Raw genomic sequence first — 20,902 nt, forward strand, 5'->3', positions numbered from 1 at the left:
TACATCTCTGTCAAGGTTGATTTCTATCGGCAGCAATATCCCACAGAAAATAAAGGACAATTATGCTCGACTTCAAATTCTCATCAGATTCCTCTTCTTGGACATCTCATCGCAATCCACTGCACAAACATAAGGACATTTCTGTTCAAATTCAATATAATATTACATAAAAATTTATCTGTGATTGTGGACATGAAATTGCCAGTTGACTCTTCCTCTGGGTTACCTTCTCTACATGTCTGCCAACAGGCTTATTTTAATAAATAAAAATGTACATAAACAATCATCTTCAATAGTTGACATGAAATTCAGTGGAAGAATGCTTGTAAATCCCTCCCTCTTTGGGATTTGCTGACCATAACCCATCTATTAGACTGTCTTTTAATCAATTTTAACTTTGGTTTTATCGTTCTTCTATTGAGTCTGTTTTATCTCTTTGTTTGGTGGCATGGTTTGGTCAGACCTCTGTCACAGAGAAAAACTCACTAAATCAGATTTTGCCTCTCTGTACTCTAAACAGGTACAGAGGGTGGCTTTATCAGTTCTTTATAATGGTTCCCATTCTCTACGGGGTGAATATCAGTGTCTTCCCTCTGGACGGAGGTTTCTAGTTACAAGATGCAGGACAAAGCATTATAAAAACAGCTTTGTCCCTGCTGCTCTCACTAAACCTAATAAGAACTGTTTTTGGTTTGAGTCATCTTGTCTATTTACCAAATATGTGTCTGTCAGGATTAAATATGTGTGTGTGTTTTGTGAAGGGATGCCATATGCTATCTTTTTTTCTGTAAAACAAATTTACCTAAAGGTATAAATACAGTAACCTTGAACCTTGGAGGGGCTGAACTGCTGATCTTTAATAATAATATGATTAATAATAATAATAATAATACATTTTATTTGAATGTGCCTTTCAGAACATTACATACATTTTTAACACAATGTTATCACATTCCTTTGATGTGATGTGATCATATTGCGTTGACTGTATTGAGCAAAATTGTCCTTTAATTTTTGTGGAATATTGCAGCCAATAGAGATTAAACTTGGCACAGATTTACAGCAGTTGGATGACAGTAAGAATGTGTTGAAAGTTTCAGGTCAACTTTCAAGGATAATTTTTAATTTATTTTCGAATGTGCCTATGTGCTGTGTCTCAGTCCAGCTCTGTCCAGCGATTGATAGGATTTCAGCCACTTCTATCTGCCAGTGGTACATGCAGGGCCCGATCCTTCCATCATAATTCTTCTCCCTGCCTCCTCTTCTTTCTCAGGTTTCTGATGCCTGAGGTATTCACTAAGTACATGATCAGTTGTGGCTGTCTTTCTGATGTATTCATGGTTCTTTATTGTTTTTTCCTGAATTTTTTTTTTGCTTTTATTTTTTGTGGCACTCGGGCCTCTACAGCCGAAGGTTTTGTTGTCTTGATGTCAGTGGCGTCACCTCCTTTGGCCAGCTGATTATACCAACCGGCAGGGTGTAGGCGGTGATTACCTGGATCTTTTTCTCCCCATTCAGCTGACTCCTCAGCACCTACCTTCTCTCTGCAGGTATTTGCTGGTTGCGGTTTTCCTAGTGGCTTCTTCATGGTTTCCATTTGCCTGTGGGATTCCAAAGTACTTGTAGCCGTCCTCAATGTCTGCCTTCTGCTAGTGCAATCCCCACAGTTCTGACTACCTTCCCTCTCTGCTTCTCCGAATGACATTTAGCTGTTGTTGCTTTATATCCTCGTGGTGTGGATGAGTGAATCGATGTCTCGTTCACCCCTGGCATACAACTTGATGTCATCCATTTAGAGGAATTGGCTAACAGTTGCTCCATTCCACTGTCAGTATCCATATTCAATCTTGTTAAAGGTATGGGTGATGGGTTTCATGCCTATGAAGAACAGCAGTTGGGACAGAGCATCTCCTTGGTACTTGATGGTGACTTGTTCAGTTGTCTTGAATTTGGCCTATAGGTTATAGCATTGTTGTTCAAATTACAAGGACATGGATGTGAACAGCTGTCTCCCTCAGGATAACCCTGGTTTGGGCCGTACAGTTTTATACTACAACAATAACAAGTACTATTATGGGTATCTTCTTCCGGAAGCAACGTGGCAGTCCTGTTGTCTCCTTATGAGTCTTCACTCTGTCCCCACCTCCTATCTGCTCCTTTTTCCTGGAATCACAAAGACAGACACAAAAACACCTCCCTGCCTAGCGCTGATCATTTTAATATTACTAATTCTACATGTCTAGTTCAGGACATTCTGTTCAGACTCCCTTCGGTCCAGAGAATATCCTTCTAACATTATCAAGTGTGATGTGTAAGCATGTTGCAAAACCCTCTGCGCTAAGTCAACTCTTCAATATTTCAGTCCAGACATGCCGCTGGATGAAGCTTTTGACCTTCAAACATGGAGCGCTAACTTGTTTATGAGCACACTGCATTGTGTATATAAAAACAATAAAACCAGCTTTGTTTAATCATTTTAAACCCTAACACTCTTTCTTTTTTACCAATTCCTTATGTGCCTGATCCTCTTAGCTGCTATGCGGCCTGACAGGAGCTTCCGTGTTGTGCTTTGGCAGGTTATCATTCCCTTCTGGGGATCCTTGGGGATCAGGACTGTCTGGCCTTCTGTCCTATTCTGGGTGTTTCTTATCTATTAGCAGCTAGTTCATTTGTACTGGAAGCTGCTTATGGAGTGCAGTTAGCTTCTTTAGCCAATAGGTGTGAATATATGACACGTGAAGGTCTGCCACTGTGACGGTTACTGGATCCTGTTCAAGGTGGTGCTGTGGTCCTAGCTTCCCTATCTACTGAGCATTGTTGTTATGAGCCCCATCCTTGATAATACTAATATTAATAATAATTAATAATAATCATTATTAATAAATTGATTTGTATAGCACTTTTTAAAAGATAGGCTTGCAAAGTGCTTCACATTTTGAATAAAAGTCACACACTGCAGATAAGTATGCATGTTAAAACATACTGTCACACCTTCATTTCAGCCTACAGGCAATTATGGTCTATCCTTCAAACTCCACCATTAACCACCGTTACCTTCACCCTCCACATCTTGTCGAGCTCTTCTCTGAGCCCTTGGTATTCCTCAAGCTTCTCGTGTTCCCTCTTTCTGATGTTGCTGTCATTGATACCGCTACATCTATCACTACAGCCGTCTTCTTCTGTTTGTCTACCACCACTGTGTCTGGTTGGTTAGCCACCATCATTTTGTCCGTCTGTATCTGGAAGTCCCACAGGATCTTAGCTCGGTCATTCTCCACCACCCAGTCTCCCAGTTTGACCTCGGGACTTCCAGGTTATACTCGGCACAGATGTTTCTGTACACTATGCCGGCCACTTGGTTATGGCATTCCATGTATGCCCTGCCTGCTAGCATCTTGCACCCTGCTGTTATGTGCTGGATTGTCTCAGGGGCATCTTTACACAGCCTGCACCTGGGGTCTTGCCTGGTGTGATAGACCCCAGCCTCTATGGATCTTGTGCTCAAAGCTTGTTCCTGTGCTGCCATGATCAGTGCCTCTGTGCTGTCTTTCAGTCCAGCTTTGTCCAGCCTCTGATAGGATTTCTGGATGTCAGCCACCTCTGCTATCTGCCAGTGGTACATACCGTGCAGGGGCCTGTCCTTCCATGATGGTGCCTCCTCTTCCTCCTCATTCTTGGGTTTCTGCAGCCTGAGGTATTCACTGAGCACACGGTCGGTTGGGGCCATCTTCCGGATGTATTCGTGGATGTTTGTTGTCTCATCCTGGACCATGGTGCTGACACTCACCAGTCCCTGGCCTCCTTCCTTAAACTTAGCGTACAGCCTCAGGGTGCTGGACTTGGGGTGAAACCCTCCATGCATGGTAAGGAGCTTCCTTGTCTTGATGTCAGTGGCTTCTATCTCCTCCTTTGGCCAGCTCATTATCCCAGCAGTGGAGCAGTGTGATATGACCAAAAATATTTATCACGAAATACATTTGAAAATTTGCGATAACGATATAACTGATGATATAATTGGCACTAGACAAAACACTTTACATCTCCACAACTTTATTAGTGCAAAAAAAAAAAATCAATGTATTTTCACTTAAACAAGCAGCTGTTTTTTATGTGCATTAAAGTTATATAAAAATTTAACAGTGCAAATGCAAATTCCTTACTGACAGTTTAACCAAAAGGCATTTCCAGTGGAAATTGGCCGACATATCCTCAGCATAACCATTTATAATATCTACAAAACTTAAAAAGAGGTTATACACACACAATACGGTAATATTATGTTGAAGCACAGTACGCATCACTCCGCGAGGCTCCTGCCTATGATAGCTGTAATGCTCCGACAATCCATCAAGCGGTGTGGATTCATAGCTTAGCAAAGTTGCACTACAACATTTGACAGATTTTCGAGCGCCGTGTACCATATAAAATTGTCATGATCCTGGGTCCTTTTGACCCAGCGTTTTGTGTTTTCTCTTCGCGATTTTGGTTCTGTTCTCTAATTGGTGTTTACCCTGTTCCCCCCGTGTGTTCCTGTTTTATTGTGAAGGTCTGCGTCTTATGTGAGTGTTTTCAGTTTGCCTCCCTGGTCTCGTCATGTTAATCACTCCCAGCTGTGTCTCCCACCTGTGTGTAATCTCCCTGTGTTCTGAGTGTATTTAAGTTGTATTTTCTGTCTTAGTAATCGCTGGTTCGTCTGTGTTGTTTCCCCTCGGTCTCCCCGTATGTATTTCTCCGGACCTCCCTGCATCCTCATTCTGGTTTGTCTTATTAGTTTACCCAGTTTAGGTTTCCGGTTTCATGTTTTGTCGCCACCGCTGTTTGTACTTACACCCCTGTAAATAAACACTCACCTGCACCAGAGCTGCCGCCTTTTGGGTCCTTACTACAAATCCACACGGCTTGCCCCGCAAACCGTGACAGAACGAACCAGCCACCATGGACCCAGCGGCAGTCAATCCGTCCGAGGAGCTCCAGGATGACATCGGCTACAATGTGGAGATCCTCCTCGGGCTGTGGCTGGAGAATCCTCCGTACGAGCTTCGCCGCGCCGTGGAAGGTCGGCTACAATGTCTCTTTTCCGGCCTGCCATGGCTACTGAATTCACTTCCTCCGACCATACAGGCTTTTCTCCGGCACACACCTCACCTTCTCTCAGCCACTCCTGCCTCGCTGCCCGACTCGCCGGATGTGATCTTGCCCGGCCCGTCGGAGCCGTCTGCGGGGAGGAAACGCCGATCGCGCCGCAAGCGCGCCACCCCACAGCCGGACGTTCGGGCTTCTAAATCGCCGGCTGTGGTGAGTGAGGACTCTTTTTCATTTTCAGACTGCATGACTGTTCATTCAGGGGCTGCGTTTTGTGTGGCAGATGTCAACGCGAGCTGCTTATCGCCTGTGCAGCTACCGGCAGCTCGGTTAGCTCCCCCGCAGCCACTCTCAGCTCGGTTAGCTCCCCCGCAGCCACTCTCAGCTCGGTTAGCTCCCCCGCAGCCATTCTCAGCTCAGTTAGCTCTCCCGCAGCCAGTGCTACTCTCAGCTCAGTCTCCTGTGCCTCCTTCAGCTCAGTCTCCTGTGTCCCCTTCAGCTCAGTCTCCAGTGTCCCCTTCAGTTCAGTCTCCAGTGTCCCCCTCAGTTCAGTCTCCAGTGCCACCCTCAGTTCAGTCTCCAGTGCCACCCTCAGTTCAGTCTCCAGTGCCACCCTCAGTTCAGTCTCCAGTGCCGCCTGTAGCGCAGGCCCCAGTAGCTCCAGTGCCGCCTGTAGCGCAGGCCCCAGTAGCTCCAGTGCCCCCGCTACCCGTAGCTCTGGCTCCAGCAGTACCGGTTCCACTCATTCACTCCATGCAGGGAGAAAATTTAAGGTCCAGTCAGGGAGTTTCTCGCGCTTTAGCTGCTTCAGGCACCGTTCTGCACTCCAGGGCTTCCCCAGAGGCTAGGTCTCAGTCCCCAGCTGATTCTGGACCCCTGAAGATTAAGCAGCCCTCAGAGAACAACTCCGTGTCAGTGCTGTCTGAGCAGGGCCAGTGCTCAGCACAGCACCCATTGCCTTCATGTCTGCCAGAGGACTCCATGCCTGCTGGCTTTGTGATGGCTTCTACTGGAGGGTCCAAGGGGCCCGTCCAGCCTTCATCTCGTGTCTCCGCTGGAGGGTCCGAGGGACCGCTCCGGCCTTTGTTTCCTGTTTCCGCTGGAGGGTCCGAGGGACCGCTCCGGCCTTTGTTTCCTGTTTCCGCTGGAGGGTCCGAGGGACCGCTCCGGCCGTTGTCTCCAGTCTCCGCTGGGGGGCCCGAGGAGCCCGTTCAGCCACCTGTCTCAGCTGGAGGGCCCGAGGAGCCCGTCCAGCCACCTGCTGCAGCTTCATCATCATCCTCGCCGGCTGCAGCATCATCATCATCCTCGCCGGCTGCAGCATCATCATCAGCCTCGTCTGGTCCAGCCTCATCATCAGCCTCGTCTGGTCCAGCCTCATCATCAGCCTCGTCTGGTCCAGCCTCAGAGCCTTCAGCCTCGTCTGGTCCAGCCTCAGAGCCTTCAGCCTCGTCTGGTCCCCCCGAACTGTTTGGACTCCTGTGCTGCCGGCCCCCTGGCCGGCCCCCTGAACTGTTTTGGACTCCTGTGCTGTCGGCCCCCTGGACTCTTCTGTTTTGGGCTCTGTTTTTTCCTGTGTTCTGGTGTGCTTCGTTTCTTTTGGTTTTGGGCTCGTTTTTTGTTTTAGTCTTTTGGCCTTCTGGTGCTCCGGTTTTGTTTTGCTTCGAGCCCTCCTTCCTGGGCCCCCGCCGCCCGCCCTGGTCGGGTTGTTTTCTGTTTTTTCTGGCTGTTTTGTTTCTTGTTGGGCTGTCTGGAGCCAGCCTTTGAGGGGGGGTACTGTCATGATCCTGGGTCCTTTTGACCCAGCGTTTTGTGTTTTCTCTTCGCGATTTTGGTTCTGTTCTCTAATTGGTGTTTACCCTGTTCCCCCCGTGTGTTCCTGTTTTATTGTGAAGGTCTGCGTCTTATGTGAGTGTTTTCAGTTTGCCTCCCTGGTCTCGTCATGTTAATCACTCCCAGCTGTGTCTCCCACCTGTGTGTAATCTCCCTGTGTTCTGAGTGTATTTAAGTTGTATTTTCTGTCTTAGTAATCGCTGGTTCGTCTGTGTTGTTTCCCCTCGGTCTCCCCGTATGTATTTCTCCGGACCTCCCTGCATCCTCATTCTGGTTTGTCTTATTAGTTTACCCAGTTTAGGTTTCCGGTTTCATGTTTTGTTGCCACCGCTGTTTGTACTTACACCCCTGTAAATAAACACTCACCTGCAACAGAGCTGCCGCCTTTTGGGTCCTTACTACAAATCCACACGGCTTGCCCCGCAAACCGTGACAAAAATCATTTCAAGGTCAGTAAACACAACCAGAATTCATGCATACATTCATACATTCATACATAAGGCACATGGGATTATAAGGGGCACCAGTTCCACACCACTGAAGTTGCAGCATTTTTACCAACCAATTCTGGTTTATCCGTTTCAACCATCCGCCTTTGCCCTTCTCATTCTGTGTCGCCGCCACGCTTTTTCCACCATGTGCGTATGAAAACAAAGGCACTGCGCATGCACGTTTTACCCATATTCTATCGCGATATTTCATTTTCTTATCGTTGCCCAACATTATACCGGTATTACCGTGAACGGTATGATATGGCCCAGCCCTACCTAGCAGGGTACCTGATCACGGGCAGGGCGTAGGTGTTGATAGCCCGGATCTTGTTCTTACCATTCAGCTGACTTCTCAGGACTTGCCTGACCCTCTGCAGGTATTTGGTGGTTGCAGCTTTTCTAGCGACCTCTTCATGGTTCCCATTTACCTGTGGGATCCCCAGGTACTTGTAGCTGTCCTCTATGTCTGCAATGTTGCATTCTGGTAGTTTGATCCCCTCAGTTCTGACTACCTTCTCTCTCTTTGTTATCATCCAACTGTATTTCTCCAGTCTAGTCTTGCAGTCTCGGCTGACTACTTGGTCTACCAGTATCTGGTGTTTTGCACCTCTGGTATTCTTGCCAATCCCTTTCTGTGCCCCACTCATTGGGCTATTCATCTTAGCCGCTATGATGCCTGACAGGAGCTTCCACATGGTGCTGAGGCAGGTTATTGGTCCGTAGTTGGAGGGGACCTGGGGGTCCTTGAGGATCAGGACTGTCCGGCCTTTGGTTAGCCATTCTGGGTGTCTCTCGTCAACTAGTAGCTGGTTCATTTGTGCTGCCAGCCACTCGTGGACTGCAGTCAGCTTCTTTAGCCAGTAGGCGTGAACCATGTCAGTTCCTGGTGCTGTCCAGCCTGCCACGGTGATGATTATGGACCCTGTTGAGGGAGTTTACTGTGGTCTGCCCTCAGATCCACTTGCCACTGAGCATTACCGTTATGGGTTGCGTCCTTCTTCCATATGCTCTTCCAGTATTGTTCCCTCTCCAGCCTTGGTGGTGCTGTTCTCATAGGCTACGTTCACACTGCAGGTCTTAATGCTCAATTCAGATTTTTTGATCAAATCCAATTTTTTTGTCTGCTTGTTCACACTACAAATAAAATGTGACAGCAAACGCACTCTAGTGTGAACGCTCAAAGTGGCCCGCATGCGCAAAAGAAGATGTCACACACAACGCGCTCTGTTTAGACCCAGAGCAAACAGTATTGTTTGACTGATGGCCCTTAATATAAAGACTTCGGACTTTACGTTTCCCAATTTTTGCTTTAAGTTTTTTTCTTATTTACATAATAATGTAGATAACTTAATAATGATCCTTATTGCTGTTTTAGAGAGGAGCGGTGCTTCAAAGGATAGTTGCAGATTTCTGTCAGAATCTGCAGATTATACAGTACAAATAAAATGTTCACGTTTTCTTCCCAACAGTTTCACTAACATCTACACTGGATGGCCAGGAAGCGTTCACGATGTCTTCTCGGGCGCTTCTCCGGCGCTGATAATTGGCGTCTGTCTTGTGTCAGTGACGTAAAAGACAGATTCAATGCGACATGACCGTTCAAACAGCAGTCGCTTTCTAAAACATCGGATATGTATCGGATTCAGTACCACATACGAAAGTGACCCAGATCGGATTTGAAAATATCGGATTTGTGCTGTTCACACTGTCATACCATGATCAGATATGGGTCACATAGGGTCAAAAAAATTGGATTTGATGCGCTTTCGCCTGCAGTGTGAACGTAGCTATATTGTTCCCCTGCCACTGAGAGTACACCTTAGCTGGTTCTGTGGAGAACAGCTGGTTTATTCTCCTACCTTCGATCTCTCTAGTGTACCTCTTCAAGCGGCTGGCCAAGGCTGTGAGTTGTTTCCAAGGCCTCAGGTATGGACAGCTTGCTGTACTTCTTAGGCACCTTCTTTGTCTCACCTTTCTGCAGCTCTGATAGTTGGCTAACCTTCCGCCGTACATATATATATATATATATATATATATATATATATATATATATATATATATTAGGGGTGCAACGATATTCGTATCGATATTGAACCGTTCGATACAGTGCTTTCGGTTCGGTACGCATATGTATCGAACAATACAACATTTGTAATTTATTTTATCAATTTTCCTTCTGACGATGCTGTCTGTGTTGAGCGCTCAGTGAATCTGTGTTCGACTACTCCGCCTGGGCTGCACTGTCGAGCGCAGATCCACTGAGCGCTCAACACAGACAGCATAGTCAGAAGGAAGAGCGCAGGGCAAGCTAGCGAGACAGAAGTTAAGCTCTCCTTGCAAGATGGACCTCCCCCACCCTCATTCAGATCTGGCGTTTGGAATTATTTTGGTTTTCATGTGACGTATGACCCTGAAGGTAAGCGAGTCATGGACTAAAGTAAAACAGTATGTTGGATGTGCCATGCAATGCTCAATTACATTGGTGTGAACTAGTGTGTTAGAGCAGTTAGCTCGTTAACGTGTTGGCTGTCTAGCCCCATGCACGGAGCGATCGGCGGTAGCTCGTTAACGGAGATTTGCCGTGTTGTGGCGTTAAGGTCATTTCAACGAGATTAACCTGAAAGCACTAGTGGGAACACAACGAATATGACTGCACATTTACGCCGACATCATCCTAGTGCAAAGACAAAAACAACAAGCATGCTACTAACTTTAGCCGAGTCATTTAGACAGCTGTTAGCACATGATTTTGCATTCTTTCAGAAATGTAGCTGGGTAATTATGTCATTGGCATCGGTGAGCCACTGTCAATATGTGACATATTGAAGTCGCGTTTGAATTTGCGCTTGTTTTTTTGCTTTCACTTTGCAATCGTGCGAACTGTGTATAGAGAGCGACAGCACTGATCTGTGAGTGATGATAATTTGTGCACCAATTCCTCTGACATCGTCTTATTAATCGTTAGCTTACTATGCAAACATGACAAGTGAAATCTCCCGCAGCAAGCTTAAACATGTGAGAGGTTGATCGCGCAGAGAATCGCTGAGCTTATGTGAGTGCGTGTGTAAAAGCATTTCAGTTCTGCTGAGCCAAATAAGACAGGTCGGGGTGAAGAAGTGACAGCCAAAGAAAAGCTTACCACAAAACGGAGAAGTTATGACAAATCAGACTATAAGGCAAAAAGAAAGTGCAGCTTTATGGTTTCATGGACAAAAGAATTTCTGTGGCTGCAATATGATGAGCTAAATAACCAGGGCTGCACATAAGTGGTCCGCAGGTGCGCATTCGCTGTCAAAATAAAAAACACGCACAAGGGTTAGGGTTAAATTTAAAAACTGTACTTTTGAGTTAAAATATATATTTATAATTTTAATAAATGACAAATTAAAAATGCATGAACATTTTTTTGTATCAAAAAATATCGAACCGTGACACCAAAGTATCGAACCGAACCGAACCGTGAATTTTGTGTATCGTTGCACCCCTAATATATATATATAAACACCCAGCACGCCCCTGCGGGCGGTTTATCCTTCAAGCTCGGGTCCTCTACCAGAGGCCTGGGAGCTTGAGGGTCCTGCGCAGTATCTTAGCTGTTCCCAGGACTGCGCTCTTCTGGACAGAGATCTCCGATGTTGTTCCCGGGATCTGCTGGAGCCACTCGCCTAGCTTGGGAGTCACCGCACCTAGTGCTCCAATTACCACGGGGACCACCGTTACCTTCACCCTCCACATCCTCTCGAGCTCTTCTCTGAGCCCTTGGTATTTCTCCAGCTTCTCGTGTTCCTTCTTCCTGATATTGCTGTCATTCGGAACCGCTACATCGATCACTACGACCGTCTTCTTCTGTTTGTCTACCACCACTATGTCCGGTTGGTTAGCCACCACCATTTTATCCGTCTGTATCTGGAAGTCCCACAGGATCTTAGCTCGGTCATTCTCCACCACCCTTGGGGGCATCTCCCATTTTGACCTCGGGACTTCCAGATTATACTCGGCACAGATGTTCCTGTACACTATGCCGGCCACTTGGTTATGGCGTTCCATGTATGCCTTGCCTGCTAGCATCTTGCACCCTGCTGTTATGTGCTGGATTGTCTCTGGGGCATCTTTACACAGCCTGCACCTGGGGTCTTGCCTGGTGTGATAGACCCCAGCCTCTATGGATCTTGTGCTCAGAGCTTGTTCTTGTGCTGCCATGATTAGTGCCTCTGTGCTGTCTTTCAGTCCAGCTTTGTCCAGCCACTGGTAGGATTTCTGGATATCAGCCACCTCCTCTATCTGCCGGTGGTACATACCGTGCAGGGGCCTGTCCTTCCATGATGGTTCCTCGTCTCCCTCCTCTTTCTTGGGTTTCTGCTGCCTGAGGTATTCACTGAGCACTCGGTCAGTTGGGGCCATCTTCCCAATGTATTCTTGGATGTTCGTTGTCTCATCCTGGACTGTGGTGCTGACACTCACCAGTCCCCGGCCCCCTTCCTTGCGCTTAGCGTACAGCCTCAGGGTGCTGGACTTGGGGTGAAACCCTCCATGCATGGTAAGGAGCTTTCTTGTCTTTATGTCAGTGGCTTCTATCTCCTCCTTTGGCCAGCCTATTACCCCAGCAGGGTACCTGATCACGGGCAGGGCGTACGTGTTGATGGCCCGGATCTTGTTCTTACCATTCAGCTGACTCCTCAGGACTTGCCTGACCCTCTGCAGGTACTTGGTGGTTGCAGCTTTTCTAGCGGCCTCTTCATGGTTCCCATTCACCTGCGGGATCCCCAGGTACTTGTAGCTGTCCTCTATGTCTGTAATGTTGCCTTCTGGTAGTTCAATCCCCTCACTTCTGACTAACTTCCGTCTCTTTGTTACCATCCGACTACACTTCTCCAGTCCGAATGACATTCCAATGTCATTGCTGTATAGCCTGGTAGTGTGGATCAGTGAATCGATGTCTCGTTCACTCTTGGCATACAGCTTGATGTCATCCATGTACAGGAGGTGGCTGACAACTGCTCCGTTCCGTAGTCGGTATCCGTAGCCAGTCTTGTTAATGATCTCACTGAGGGGGTTCAGGCCTATGCAGAACAGCAGTGGGGACAGAGCATCTCCTTGGTAGATCCCGCACTTGATGGTGACTTGTGCTATGGGCTTGGAGTTGGCCTCTAGTGTTGTACGCCACATCCCCATTGAGTTCCTGATGAAGGCTCTTAGGGTCCCATTGATCTTGTACAATTCTAAGCATTCCAGTATCCAGCTGTGGGGCATTGAGTCATAGGCCTTCTTGTAATCAATCCAGGCAGTGCACAGGTTGGTCAGTCTGGTCTTGCAGTCTCGGCTGACTGTTCTGTCTACCAGTAGCTGGTGTTTTGCGCCTCTGGTATTCTTGCCAATCCCTTTCTGTGTCCCGCTCATGTATTGACCCATGTGCCTGTTCATCTTAGCCAATATGATGCCTGACAGGAGCTTCCATGTAGTACTGAGGCAGGTTATTGGTCGGTAGTTGGAGGGGACCGGTCCCTTCTTGGGGTCCTTGGGGATCAGGACCGTCCGACCTTCGGTTAGCCATTCCGGGTGTCTCTCGTTAACTAGCAGCTGGTTCATTTGTGCTGCCAGACGCTCGTGGAGTGCAGTCAGCTTCTTTAGTCAGTAGGCGTGAACTCCACCAACTCTTCATACTGGAGACCCTTTCTTGGATATCTGCCACTGTGATGGTTACTGGACCCTGTTCAGGGAGGTCGCTGTGGTCTGCCCTCAGATCCACTAGCCACTGAGCATTGCCGTTATGGGTTGCGTCCTTCTCCCATATGCTCTTCCAGTATTGCTCCGTCTCCAGCCTTGGTGGTGCTGTTCTCTTATTATTATTGTTCCCTTGCCACTGAGAGTACACCTTTGCTGTATATATATATATATATATATATATATATATATATATATATATATATATATATATATATATATATATATATATATATATATATATATATATATATATATATGTATATATATATATGTATGTATATATATATATGTATATATATATATATATATATGTATATGTGTGTGTGTGTATGTATATATGCACATTCAATTCAATTTTGTTATCTACAAATTTGTAGATATGATTTTCTCAAGTCAGACATTTGAGTTTGATTAGTTGGCATGATTTATATGTCAAGCGTTGAAATAAAAAGATTCCTTAATATATAGAGAACCCTAAAAACCTTTCAATTTTCTCTCCTTTCTTGTCTCTATTTCTCTTTTCTGTGCCTCACTCCTTTTTACTTTTGTTATAAAGGTGATGCTGAACAGTCCTAAACGGATCGAAGAGGAGAAAGCCAAAATGGCCACAAAAGAAAAAGCTTTGAAGGAGAAAGAAGGAAAGAAGCCTTTAACTAAACCTAACAACACCATCAATGGCACTGGTGGAACACCAATGCACGTCAACACTCTGCAGGTGATCACAACTTGGGTAACTGACTTCTAAAATCTGTAACTATAGTGTATTTTACATTGTTTGTCATAAGTGCACATCTATCCTTAAAAATCAATACAAGAAAAAAAGAAAATTTTTGAGTCTAATAAAGAAAAATATGTCCAGGTCAATACTTAAATTGTCTAATGCATATAAAGGAAATGGCAGGTCAAGATCACCTCAGGCTTCATGCATGCAGCAGTGAGTGAAAAGAATACTAAAAGTATGGATGTGCACAAAAAGCAAAAAATGATCCAGGAATTTTTTTGATTTATAAAGCAATACATGAGCATATATATATATATATATATATATATATATATATATATATATATATATATATATATATATATATATATATATATATATATATATATATATATATATATAGCGATTAGACATCATAGGATAACTGGATATACCACACTAATGAGAATGCATGGTTACTTTGTAACCCTGGGATTCAGAGTAAAAGACTACAGTGGCTTGCAAAAGTATTCGGCCCCCTTGAACTTCTCCACATTTTGTCACATTACAGCCACAAATATGAATCAATTTTACTGGAATTCCACATGAAAGACCAACACAAAGTGGTGCACACGTGAGAAGTGGAAGATTTTTTACAAATAAATAACTGAAAAGTGGGGTGTGCGTAATTATTCAGCCCCCTTTGGTCTGAGTGCAGACAGTTGCCCATAGACATTGCCTGATGAGTGCTAATGACTAAATAGAGTGCACCTCTGTGTAATCTACTGTCAGTACAAATACAGCTGCTCTGTGACAGCCTCAGAGGTTGTCTAAGAAAATACTGGGAGCAACAACACTATGAAGTCCAAAGAACACACCAGACGGGTCAGGGATAAAGTTATTGAGAAATTTAAAGCAGGCTTAGGCTACAAAAAGATTTCCGAAGACTTGAACATCCCACGGAGCACTGTTCAAGCGATCATTCAGAAATGGAAGGAGTATGGCACAACTGTAAACCTACCAAGACAAGGCCATCCACCTAAACTCACAGGCCGAACAAGGAGAGGGCTGATCAGAAATGCAGCCAAGAGGCCCATGGTGACTCTGGACGAGCTGCAGAGATCTACAGCTCAGGTGGGGGAATCTGTCCATAGGACAACTATTAGTCGTGCACTGCACAAAGTTGGCCTTTATGGAAGACTGGCAAGAACAAAGCCATTGTTAACAGAAAACCATAAGAAGTCCCATTTGCAGTTTGCCACAAGTCATGTGGAGGACACAGCAAACATGTGGAAGAAGGTGCTCTGGTCAGATGAGACCAAAATGGAACTTTTTGGCTAAAATGCAAAACGCTATGTGTGGCGGAAAACTAACACTGCACATCACTCTGAACGCATCATCCCCAGAGCACACCCTTGGCTAGGCAAGGGTCTGCCCAAGACCCCACGTTAAGCAAACAAGAGCTTTTCCATCTTCCTAATTGTCTGAATGCACCTGCTATACACTGTGAAGACCCAGGGAGCAGCCTAGCATAGAGCTACGTTATGGTCCGACCCAAGAGGGAAGTAACCACAGCCCGAGCTAAATGGGAATACGCTAAAGCCCACCAAGAACCAGGTTCCATGGGGGAACTGGGCATCCAGGTCTACAAGTTGAAAGTCACTGGGAACCGCTAAGAAACGTCAAGATTAGGATGGAGTCAGTCCCATAAGTGCTGGGGGACCAATACGAACTGCCTTGATTGCTGCCACCACACCTCCCATTGTAACTGTAACTGCAGACTTGCCCACATCCAGCTGGGATTGCAGGAACCGCAGAGTGGTGTAAAATATGGCCTCGTGGGGGTCCAACTGGTGGACTGCACACCAGGAGGCAACAGTCTTCAGTAGTAGGAGTAGGCAGCTCTAGTGGATGGTGCACAAAACTCCTGCAGAGTTTGCACCACTGGCTCAGGCAGCCCTAGGGCACAGAGCCTCTCTCTCTAAAGGGTCGGGCCATCTGCCTGAGCCCTGCAGGGAAGAGATGGATGGTCCTGCTCTTATGAGACTGGAGGTCCTTTTGGACAGGAAGCACCCATGCGGTCCAGTTCAGGAGCGGTGGGATTGCTGAAAACCATGGCATGTGAGGCCAAGAGGAGCCACCAGGATCCACTTCCTCTCTTCGTTCTGGACCTTTTTTCTGATATTTTTCTGAGTACATAAACCACTGACCGCAGACAATACCCCAGTAAGGTCCCCAATGCCACAGCAAGGTTTCACTGAGCGTGTCATGACCCCTTGACCAATGTGCCAATAAGCCTGGATGCCCTCCCAATATTGTGGCCCAACTCTGTTCTCTGGGAACTAGCTACTGGCTAAATACAAGACAAGTTGTATTTATCAGGGGAGAAGCACAGTCTCCAGTCAACGGCTCCCCTGGAGCTAGGGCTAGAGAGGAGCTGCTAAGAGGCTAATCTGAAATAAGCCACAATCAGGGGGAGGTAGAGACACCTACCTAGGCCCTGCTCCCCCCTCACATGTGAGGCAGCCACTTTCCCAACTGCCCTAGGCATATCAGAAAGTGGAGGGCCAGTGCACTTTTCCCCAAAAAACAAGAATGGGTCTCTCCAGTTTATGCAGGCAAGACAGAACAGTCTATGAATGACTGAGGACTTTCTCTGGCCAGCATAGCATGCTTGCTTATCGCTTAAAGGCAGCACATAATAGCAGAAATAGCACTTAATGTCTAACTTCACGGCACCATGAGGAATACACTGAGCTCTCTCTGCAGCCTGGAGACAAAACTCTCACTTGCTGGTCTGACAGTTTCAGACCTGAACCCGTGAGACCACAGGAAATACGCCAGAAGGATTACAGCAGGACACAGCGACACTGAGTGGGCAACTCTTTAGACTGCGATAAATAGACTAGAGATAACTTCAGTCCAGCACTTGACCAGTATGCATTGCCAATTTCCATTTTGAAAATGTTCCTTTTGATGGATCAGATTTTCTGTAGTAGTGCACAAATTCTCCTCTTAAGTTTGTTGTAATAAATCCCAACTTACTTGGGAAGTGGTATATGCCTCTTCAGGTCTGGTTTTCTATGTCTATGTTTATTCATGAGACCCCTGGTCTTATTTCTCGAACGCTGTTTTTGAAAACTGTTTTCACACATGAATTATGGACACCTGGAGGAGAATCTGGACATGAACATTGTCTTAAGCCAAGTTTTGTCACTTGCTGCATATGCGTAACAGAGCATTCTATGCATTTAATGCATTCTCACTACTGCAAACGTTCTATTTGGTTTTAATAAAAGGTGGTGATTGCTCTATTTTCGCATTAGCTCATTCAGATATTATATGGACTCTATATATGGGAATTGATTAATTGTTGTCTAAGCCAACCAATTTGATTCTCATTCAAATGTTTAGAAAAGTTAAAGACTGTGCTACATGTGTGAAAATAGCTGAAAGGCTCCATGTAACACCCTAGAGGGAAATTTCATTTCAAATCATCAAATTTTTAGAACATTTTAATTCATTAATTCAAACAATGCCAGAGATTTCAGTGTGCAACAAAATGGCCTGAAACTGGCCATTTTTCAAAGAAAAAAAATATCTTGATAAGTATTTTGAAATATAAAGATAAAACCCCACCGCACTCATTATATATGTTATGTATGTGTCATAAATTTTTTATGCAAATGAGAGACTATTTAGCAAAAGGCCTGTCTCTGTTTGAGATGGAATGACTTAATAGCAATATCTGTTTTATAAGAGCAAAAAGAAATCTATTAATGTTGTTCAGTCAGCATGTGTCTTTTACCAGGTCGTTGAAACCCGCTGTAAGAAAGTTTGCACTTCGAAGTCTGACCTTCGCTCCAGTGACTTCAGCATCGTGGGATCTTTACCTCGAGACTTTGAACTTTCTAACTTTGACTGTTATGGTAAACCAGTTGAAGTTACAGGGGCCCTCAAATCCCAAAACAAAGCCAACAAGAAACCACCACCACCTAAACCTGTCATACCGGCAGCTGCTAAGCGCATTGATCTTTATGCAAGAGCCCTTTTTCCCTTCTCTTTCCTCTTCTTCAATGTTGTCTACTGGTCAATCTATCTGTAAGAGGAAGAAGAAGAAAGTGATTTGTATCTTGGGTACAGAGCGGACAGTGCTGACATTAAAAGTACACTTTTCTTTGATAAATCATATAGTAAATTTATATATAGGTCATTCCATTAAAAAAAAATCTGTTTAATCAGATAAAAGTTCCCACCTTACTCTGTCAGAAACAGCTTTCATGTACAATATTTTTAGTATTTTCAAGGAAGCAATGAATAATATTACCTTCATCCTGTCAATATTTTCCAAGGTACATGGATGCTTGAAATTTCATTTGTAAGTGTCAACTCAACCTATGGGTTAGATATCGGGTTAAAGCAAGTTATATCATGGAAGGTCTCCTTTTTACCTACATTTTCAACCTGTTCACATCTGCTATACAGGTATACAACACAAAAACTGGTGGGTTGTTTGTTTGTTTGGTTTTTTTAACAATGGATATGTGCCATAAAACAAGCTATTGCAGAAATCCACCATATGTGATGAAATTAGAAATGCCTGCAACTAGAACATGTTTCCAACAAACTAACAGTAATCTCTGAGCAGTCTTACTCGTTCAGCAGTGTTGATGCTCCAAGGAAACCATGCCTATCACAGCTTTATTCCAGTCGATCAAAACAGACTGGAAACTGTCAGTTTGTCTGGTGTCAAAAATACAACCATTATGAAGGCTGGATTTATTATTGCCAGAAGTTCCTACACAAGATTGCACGTCGTTGCTAACTAACAACTCTTTTTTTCTGTTTAGAGCCATGTTTGCAAAGCTGCAAAAACCAGTGTGGTTCCCGGGTATAACTGCAAATTTTCACAAATATAAAACTTAGCGTCCTATTGCTTGAGTTCCCTTAAAGCCTGTATATTAAGTAGGCACTGCATGTTTGTCTTTGTGTAATACAGGACATTGTGCTAGTTATAACCTAAATTATGCAGTTTAAAATATAACTGTATCCTGTGCATTAGAAATAAATGCTTTTTATTGAGGGTAACATTACTGGTCACACTTCATGCTAAAGGTATAGTATTCTAGAGTGGCCAATGTGGATGAGAATCGAGAAAAAGAAGGTTCTCTACAAGAACCGGTTCCTAGTAGTCCAATTCCTTGGAATTGTTAGTCTGTCTGCCTGTCAATCCCGCTTATCAGTTCTGGCATGTATTCTACAATTAGCTGATTTCAGTTATGGAGGAGCAAATTGTAGGGCAGTTTCCAGCGTGGATACGAACATAATTTTTATTTTTATTGCAAAAAAAGGAAGTGCAAACTGCATCCAGGACAGAACAGGTTGTTGCTAATATAACAGCATGCAAATGCTAAGCTATCCAAGATCCCAGAGCGATGCTAAGCTGAGTGAATGCTGATCCCAGCCCATGGCTGAGCCATCACTTGTGAGCTGCCGTGAAGCCAGCTGCCACTGAACTTCATCCAGTAACAAACAGATGAGCAGTTAGGCTGCAGGCTTCGTTTCTACCTGTTTTTATTTATATATTTATATTTATTTATATATTTATATAGCCCAAAATCACAACAATCTGTTCATGTTTCTGAAGTAGAATCAACATGGAGATCACTTAAAAGTCTCTTTGTGCTTGTTTTCAATTTTTTTGTGCTGTAGGCTTTGTGTTCATACCTAAATACTAAGAGAAATATTATATGTGTCCTCATTAGGGCAGGGATTTGTGTTGATGTGTGGGACTGTAAATTCAGGTTTATATTGGCAAATGGTAATTATGAGACTATATGTTTTCGTTCATTTGACCGAGAAATGCAGTTATAATGTAACAAATAGTGTAACAAAGTACTTCCTCCTCCTTTTGAGTAATGACCCCTGATCGTAACAAAGAGTGGAAATACCTCCAACATCCACAAATATTTGACCCACCGGATGTAATTAATTTGCATGAAAGTAATGTCTTTGACATGGTGCTTAGAGATGTTGGTGACTCTGAAAATGAGAATGGATACGGGAATCGAATTGATAAGTGAAATCAATCATGAAATCCCATCCCTAGTGGCGAATAATAAATAAAATAAATTCCATGATGAAAATATAATCCAAAGGGAATAAAAAATGTAAAAATATTCTTCTGCAATTTCCCTGTTGTTTCAAGTTTGACAGTAGAAGCATGATTAAATTTATTTATATTATAACAGTCTTAATTTAGACATTTTATTGGCACCATATTGAAAAAAAAGAAACATTTTAATGTTTTTAATTAGATGCCGTGTTTTCATATTAAGGTAAAAAAAAATCCAAGTCATATTAGATTCACGGCCTTTTTTTCATCACTGCGTCAGCGCAACAGAGCCAGACTGGAAGGCTGACACTTGTTACTAAGACTAATCTTTTTAGTGGTTGTGATTGTGGAAGTCCTGTGATCCTTGTGCTTTTAGATCTTACTGCAGCGTTTGATACTCTTGACCACAATATTCTTACCTCTCGTTTGGAACACCTGGTTGGCACCAAAGGTGCAGCACTGGATTGGCTTCGTTCATATTTGAGTGGCAGAACGTTTAGTGTTAAAGTTGAAAATTTGGAGTCCACCTCAGCCCCCCTTCCTTGTAGGGTGCCTCAGGGCTCAATCCTTGGCCCTCTTCTTTTTTCATTATACCTGGTCCCTTTGGGGTCTATTTTTAGAAAACACAAAATATCCTTTCACTGCTAGGCAGGCAACAGCCAAATTTATTTGCCTTTAGCACCAAATGGCCCAGGCTCCATCCAAATCCTTTTGAACGGCCTTGAAGATGTCAAAGCTTGGATGGCTCTGAACTTTTTGAATTGCAATGAGAGTAAAACGGAGGTGATTGTATTTAGACCTAATAATATTTCATGCAACCCGCTTAGAAATTGTGGTTGGCTAGGGTCTTATATCAAACAGCATGTGACAAATTTGGGAGTCATTATGGACTCAGATTTTAAATTGAACAAACATATTAGTTCTGTGTTGCAACAAAGCTTTTTCCAGTTGAGGCAA

At 44.4% G+C, this 20,902-nt stretch overlaps 1 protein-coding gene across 1 annotated transcript in view; it reads left to right on the forward strand.

The window, feature by feature from the left end:
- The window catches only part of LOC308396052 (glycine receptor subunit beta-like), a 77,201-nt gene extending 56,299 nt beyond the window's left edge, over window positions 1-20,902 (forward strand). Inside the window, exons 10-11 of the mRNA XM_080881114.1 lie at window positions 13,687-13,845; window positions 17,642-20,902. Of these exons, the coding sequence (XP_080737240.1) occupies window positions 13,687-13,845; window positions 17,642-17,935 (453 nt within the window). The 3' untranslated portion in view covers window positions 17,936-20,902. The remainder of the gene's footprint in view (window positions 1-13,686; window positions 13,846-17,641) is intronic.

The sequence above is a fragment of the Rhamphochromis sp. 'chilingali' genome, assembly GCF_963969265.1.
Source record: "Rhamphochromis sp. 'chilingali' genome assembly, chromosome: 4".
NCBI lineage: Eukaryota > Metazoa > Chordata > Actinopteri > Cichliformes > Cichlidae > Rhamphochromis > Rhamphochromis sp. 'chilingali'.